At 39.8% G+C, this 7,315-nt stretch overlaps 1 protein-coding gene across 1 annotated transcript; it reads right to left on the bottom strand.

Moving 5' to 3' along the window:
• Positions 1–232: 232 nt before the first annotated feature.
• LOC134738254 (zinc finger protein 285-like) lies at positions 233–7,020 on the bottom strand. The gene has a single exon (XM_063652469.1). It carries the CDS (start codon positions 5,908–5,910, stop codon positions 5,176–5,178), a length of 735 nt encoding a protein of 244 aa, XP_063508539.1. The 5' UTR covers positions 5,911–7,020; the 3' UTR covers positions 233–5,175.
• Between the last annotated feature and the right edge of the window lie 295 nt (positions 7,021–7,315).

The following is a 7,315-nucleotide window of genomic DNA, read 5'->3' as shown; positions in this document are numbered from 1 at the left end:
TGTACATTATAGAAGTTTACTATAAATTTTACTAATATAGAATGTTTTTAGAACACAATTTATAAACAATAATAAAATATGCAACACTCTTTATTATAAATTACTAATTTAGAAAACCATGTTGAATGAAAAAAAGCCAAATACAAGAGTATATTACAGTATGACTTAATTTATATAAAGTTCAAGAACAGACAAAACCAACATATGGTGATAGAAACCAAAACAATGATTATATCCTTTTTTGGAAAGAAATGAAGGGAAAGGGGCACAAGGGAACTTTTTGGGGTAAAGAAAATGTTTAACATGTTGAATGTGCATTATTAACAAGGATATGTACATTTTTAAAACAAATGTAGTTAAAATCTGCACTTTATTTAAATTATACCTGAACAAAATGAGTTAAAAAAATGACAAGACAGATCAGACACCTTTGGTAGCTGTTACTATGTGTTTCTATGGGCAGTCTAGTGGAGGCACAGCCACTGATCCCAGTCTTCCAGCTGCATGTTATTTGTATTTATTACCTGCAATTTTATGAAGAACTAGTGTTAAGTAGCCAGTGAACCCAGCATCAGTTATTAAAATGACTATTATTTCTGCAACATATTTCAAGGCTGATAAACTGACTCACTGTATACATGTGGATCTGTTTTTCGACTCCCTATTCTTTTCCATTGATCTATTTTTTCTCTCCTGAGCTAATACTACACTGTATTAATTACAGAAAATTTATAATAAATGTTGATCTCTGGTAGTGTAAGTCCACCAATGTTGCTCTTCATCAAATTTTATCATCACACATAAGGGACTTCTTTTTTTTTTTTTGAGACAGAGTCTCTCCCTGTCGCCTGGGCTGGAGTGCAGTGGTGCGATCTTGGCTCATTGCAACCTCCACCTCCTGGGCTCAAGCCTCAGCCTCCTGAGTGGCTGGGATTACAGGTGCCTGCCACTATGCCCAGCTAATTTTTTGTATTTTTAGTAGAGACGGGGTTTCACTATGTTGGCCAGGCTGGTCTTAAACTCCTGATCTCGTGATTCACCCACCTCGGCCTCCCAAAGTGCTGGGATTAGGACGAAGTTTTATAGGGAAAACACATAAGCTAAGGGTCTGGAAGAGAACGCACAGGACCACAATTTCTCTCACCACTTGAAGAATCACCAGGGCCTTGGTGATGCAGGGGATAGACCACACCTCACCCCTATGCTTTTATCCTTCTTAAAGAGCAATTGTGAAGGCATCCATGTTGGTGGGGGAACTAATTGACTATGAAGGTAATCTGGACTACTTAATTAAAGCAGAGAATCTGGCTTTAGTTGTCAGATCAAATGACTAATTGATCCGACAGGTTGACTAAAACAGACAATCTGGCTTTAGTTGTCAGAGCTTCACAGAAGTTGCATGAGAAAGCCAGGTTCTAACACCTCCCATCAGAAAGAGAAAGCCGCTGGGAAGTTGAGCTCATGTAAAGCCCTTCCCACTGAAGAATGTGGGAGTCTGAGGCTCCAGATAGCTCCTCACCTACGCATCCCAAAGGGAACTCCCAGAATTACCTTTGGACACTTCTGGTTTTGCACACAATTGTTATTGTGAATGAAACATTTTGGCTACATTTTATAAAAGACACTTACATAGTGATGCTATGAATTTTCATGTGCCAATTTTGTGTGAAACCAATTTTTTGAACTGATAATTTTAAAACAGACTTCAACTGGTCAAATTTTACAGGCGAATTTGAATTTTATAAGTAAATAACATTATTCTCTAACATAAAAATAGTTCCTTCGTTTTCCTTCCAATGATTATGTCTCAACATTTTTTATCTTGTCTTAATCCCACCGCATGAATCTAGGCCAGTGTTGTGACTTGCTTTAATCATTAGAATGTGGTGGAAGTATCATTGAGCCTGTTCTCTGATGAGGCCTTAAGAGATCACAGTTTTTGCTCTTGAAACCCTGGCACTATGGGACCAACCCTAGATTGGTCTTCTGGAGGATGAGAGACCATGATGACAGAGAGAACTTCATTGTCTCATCTATGACCATCATAAAACAGCCAGGCCCAGATGAGCCATCAGCTGAATGCAGATGCATGCACAAAGCCCAGTTAAGGTAATCTAGCATGTCCCACAACAGAACTGCTCAGCTAAGGCCAACTGAACTTGCCAGCTCACACATCATGAGCTAAATAAATTTGTATTTAGAGCTACTCAGTTCTTGTGTGTGTTATGAGGCAGAAGCTGATAAGCATATTTAGGATAAATTATACATGAGCAGAGTCTGTTATGCTTTTATCAAATCATTGGATTTGACATGCTCATATTTATTTAGGATCTCTGCATCTACATTTGTAAATGAGATTGGCTCCCACTGATTGGGTGCTAGACTAATTTCTGCTTTTTCCATGCTACTTTGTTACAAGAGGAAAAGCAAACAATGTTATGAAGTAGGGAGACAATCCTGTTAGCATCATATATTTAAAAACCTTAATGTGATATGCAAGGGCTGCTCCTGACCAAACTGGAGGATTGCCTGGGACACCTCCACCAAGGCTGAGGGCTGAGTCTGTCATGAGGGAATGTAGCACCCATTGTAAACCCCAAAAGCTTCCTGGGATAATGTGTATCCCAGATTTTTTCTCTAACCTACTGTTTGCGTAGGAAGACTGGAGTATGTAGTGGACATGGACAATAATATGTGGACATGTTTATAGATCTAGATCATTGTTGATGGAGCCATGTTATTCCATTATATGGGATGCCTTAATTTACTTAATTCTTACACATGAAGCTTCAGGTTGTTTACGGTCTTCTCATTGCAAAATTCTTAGAATATATTTCTTTCTGAAACCATATTTTTCCACTCATGTAATTACATCCTAAAAATATATTCTGAGGAGGATCATTGGCTCAAAGACAATGCAAATTGTACATCTGATATATATAGACAAGATCCTCTCCAGCAACTTTGTACCTGTTTTTTTTCCCCACCAACTTATGTAAGAACACTCATTTCCTCATTTCTACTGACATAGAATTTTTAAAATACTTCACTCTTATCCACCTGATCAGTAAGAAAATGACACTTCAGAGATGGTTTTATTTGCACTTGACTGGCTATTCTATTTACAAACTATAACTGGCAGGAAAATGTAATGAAGGAAAAACTAGGAATAAACCATGATCCAAATGAAGAAACCTATAAGTCAATTAAAACAAAAAAGGATATTGTTTTTGAAGAAAAAATAAAAGACATTGTGGGCTGAGTGCAGTAGCCCACACTTGTAATCCCTGCACTTTGGGAAGCTGAGGTAGGAAGATCACTTGAAACAAGAATGAGACTAACCTGGGAAATAAAGCAAGACCCCATCTCTACAAGTAAATTTTTTAAAGAAAACATTAGCTGAACATGGTGGTATATGCCTGTAGTCCCAGCTACTCAGGAGGCTGAGGCAGGAGGATCACTTGAGCCCAGGAGTTCAAGGCTTCAGCAGTGAGCCATGATCAGGCCACTGCACTCCAGCCACCTGGGTGACAGAGCAATACCCTGTTTCCAAAAAAAAAAAAAAAAGAGCAAAGAGATCGCCTCTCGAATTCATCTGTTATCCCCAATTAAATGACAATTTTGGGAGGAAGCTGACAGAAAGAGCACCCTTTAAAAACCCATTATTATACAAGTCTGCTGAGAAGAAGACTGCATCAGTCTGAAATGAACACTGTTGGTTTTTTACATGTTATTGCTCACTTTAGTAAATGTTAGCTTTATTCAATTAATTTTATTAAGACTAACCACAGAACACCTATTCTAGTTAATTTTTTATCGCACTTAATGTGTGAGCTGACAAATTTATTCAGCTCCCACCCTACAGAGTTTCTCTATTGTATGAGATTTCTTACGTCTGTGGGTTGTACTTTTCAGTAAAGTTTTACCACAGCTATATCATCTTGAACATTTCTTTTTGGTGTACACACCAAAGAATGAAGGTTATCACTGGAGAAGTCCCATCCATACCATTTTAGATGGTTGCACTGCCACATCAAGCCTTAAAGACTTAAAAGCTTTGAACTCTGAATTACAATGTTGCTTCTGTATGTGGACTCCAATGACAATGAAACATATTGCTATAAAATCCCTCCATGCTAGTCAGGATGGCCTAGGCAATGCTGCAGTAACAAATAAACCACTAAAAATCTCAGTGGTGAGACACAATGAATTTTTATTTCTTACTCTAAAAAGAAAGCCAACACAGATCAGATAGCGACCTTCTATCGACCCAGTCTGGAATAAGCAGCTTCCGAGGTCACCTTGGCAGGGATAGAGAAGCCTGAGGATGTTTATAAAGGCTAGACCTGAAAGTGGCTTGTATCACTTTTGCTCACACTCCATTGGCTAGAACTCAAACATGGGCACACTCTTAACTGCAAGAGTTACTGAGGAATAGAGTCTTCTTATTTGCAAGGAAATGGAACCAGTGTGATTAATACAGCACTGCCTTTGCCGCATCCTTCAAATGTCACTTCTGCAGAGCTTCTTGCCTGTGCAGAGAATCTCATAGAAAACCTGAGTACTAATATTCTTTCATAGTAAGAGCATTGGTTTCATTTCCGAGCACACTTTTGAATGTTCTTCATACAGAGAGTATTTTTCCGTTGGGGACTAAAAAAAATCTAGGGACTTTGGCTAAACTGAAGACCTTACCATAATCATCCCAATTAGAATTTTTTTCCTGGATACACCCTTTAATGGAAATTTTACCTCTAACTACAAACACTACCACAAACCACCCATTTGTCAAGAGTAACCTACTTTGCCATTGTAGCATACAGAAGTTCTTGAAATCCACAATACTTGCCTGGCACACCCCAGTGCTGCGGGCTGACATTGTCGATGGCAGTGTCCCTGTCTTTTGCTCCCCCAGCCCTCCCACAGGCTGAGTAAGCTTCTATTATCTGGAATACAGTGTGGCTTCTGTTTTCCTAATTTAACCCTGACTTACTACGTTTATAATGTTTCTCTCTGCTCATGTAGTCTTTGATGAGTCAGAAGGTCTTTGCCATGCTCACAATGTGTGTGCTGTGTCTCATATATATGCACTCTCTGTTGGGCAAGGAGGTGTGAATTACGACTGAAGCCCTTACCACATGCCTTACACTTATAGGGTCTCTGTCCTGTGTGGACTCAGAGATGAACATAAAGATCTGAATTCCGGCTGAAGCCTTTACCACACTCATCACATTTATATAATTTCTCTCTGGTGTGATCACTCTGATGGAAGTGAAAATATGAACTGTAACTAAAGCACTTGCCACACACTTCACATTTATATGGTTTTTCTCCAGTGTGAACTCTCTGATGAGTGTGAAGAACAGAGCTATAAGCAAAATCCTTTCCACAAACATTGCATTTGTATGGTTTCTCCCCTGTGTGGACTCTCTGGTGAATGTGAAGCTGTGTACTTTGGTTGAAGCCCTTTCCACACTCATCACACCTATAAGGTTTCTCCCCTGTGTGAAACCTCCAGTGGACTTGAAGAAGGGAGCTTGAACTAAAACACTTGCCACACTCACTGGATATGTAGGGCTTCTCTCCAGTGTGGACTCTCTGATGGATAAGAAGGTTGGAGTACTGTTCAAAGCCCTTCCCACACTCTTCACCATTTGTTGGGCTTTTTCCCTGTGTGTACTCCCTGATGAATAAAAAGAAGTGACCTAAATCCAAACGCTTTCCCACATAAGTCGCATTTGTAGGGCATCTCCCCTTTGTGGACTCGATGATGGTTGTGAAGGGAGGAGTTGCACCTGAAGCCCTTGCCACATTATTTACATTTCTAGGGATTGTCTCCTGAGGGGACTTTCTGACATCTGGGAAAGTCTGAGCTCTGTTAACAGCCTGTAGGCCATTCGTGGAATTCATAGGGAGTCTCTTCTGAGTGGGTTTTACAATGAATGATAAGATATTGGCTCTGACTTAAGTTCTTTCCATACTGGTCACATTTATAAGATTTTTCTCCTAGGTGAGTGCTGTGATGGACACGAGGATCTGTATCATCTGCAAAGGCCACCCCACAGTTATTACATGTGAAAGGTTGTGGTAAAGCATGGGCCGCATCATGTTGTTCAACTGTTGATTTCATAATCAAGTTTTTCCCACAGTTGGGGTGTCTACCAGGGTCCTCTCCTTTACATTCTTGGGACTCATGATGATCACGTGAGGTCCAATTGAGGCTGTCATCATGCCAAGCACGTCTGTACAATTTCTTTTCCACGTAAATTCCCTTATATATTCCCTGAGATTTCTGGGGCTCCGTCATTATGTTGGCTTTCTTCCAAGATTCTGGGGTAAGAACCTGTGTCAGGCTTTGACATGCTGTGATATCTCGATTTTTGATAATGGCATTTACTACATAGTTTTTGTTTTCAGAAATCTGAAGAGACATGCGTGCCCACTCTTCACAGAGGTAAACATCTTCTAAATGAGGGGAACACTGTTCTTGAAGGTTCATGATATAATCCTGACTCACACTTAAATCCCGGATCCTTTGTTTCCAAATCTGCCAGCAATGAAGCACTTCTTGAGAAAGGTAATTTAACCCCTTTTCCTGAAGATTCAAAATGTTTTTTTAATCCCGTGTCCCATGAGAAGAAAGAGAATTTGTGAATCACCTGTCCAGAGGTTTTGAGAAAATGAAATATGATGGGGTGGGAAGTTGTCCCTGGCTTCCATTGACATGTGAAACAGTTAGAGCAACAATAATTCTAACCTGTGAGCTGCCAATTAGAAATCAAGTATTGTAGGGAAATTAAGAGAAATCTTGGCCAGGTGCAGTGGCTTATGCTTGTCATAGCAACACTTTCAGAGGCTGAGGTGGGAGGGTCACTCAAGTTCAGGAGATTAAGACCAGGCTGGGCAGTACGGTGAGATCGCATCTCTACAAAAAAATTAAAAATTGTCTCGGTTTTGCCTATGATCCCAGCTACTTGGAAATCTGAGGTTGGAAGATTGCTTAATCCTGTGATGCAGAAGCTGCAGTGATCCAAGATTGTGCCACTGTATTCCAGCCTGGGTGACAGAGCAAGACCTTTCAACCCCCACACAGCAAAAAAGAATAAAAGGAAATCTTAGGAAAAATTTATGAAGGAAGAAATTCACCTCCCCGCTATAAGAGTAGTCAATAAAAAGACTTTAATACTCTTGCTACAAAAGGTATGCGAAAGGCTCCCATTTTATGTAGTATATGTGTGTATAGAAATAATACATATTGATGGAGTGTTTTTCATATGTTGGGCAGAGTAAGGGACACAAAGGGTCACAAGAGGTT

This window comes from Pongo pygmaeus, chromosome 16 (genome assembly GCF_028885625.2).
Source record: "Pongo pygmaeus isolate AG05252 chromosome 16, NHGRI_mPonPyg2-v2.0_pri, whole genome shotgun sequence".
Taxonomy (NCBI): Eukaryota; Metazoa; Chordata; class Mammalia; order Primates; family Hominidae; genus Pongo; species Pongo pygmaeus.
The sequence above is the reverse complement of the archived record's forward strand: the minus strand, read 5'-3'. Positions and strand labels throughout refer to the sequence as shown.

Bases quoted from the DNA above. Each gene is read 5' to 3' on its own strand.
- LOC134738254 (XM_063652469.1), bottom strand. From the start codon at position 5,910: ATGAATTCCACGAATGGCCTACAGGCTGTTAACAGAGCTCAGACTTTC.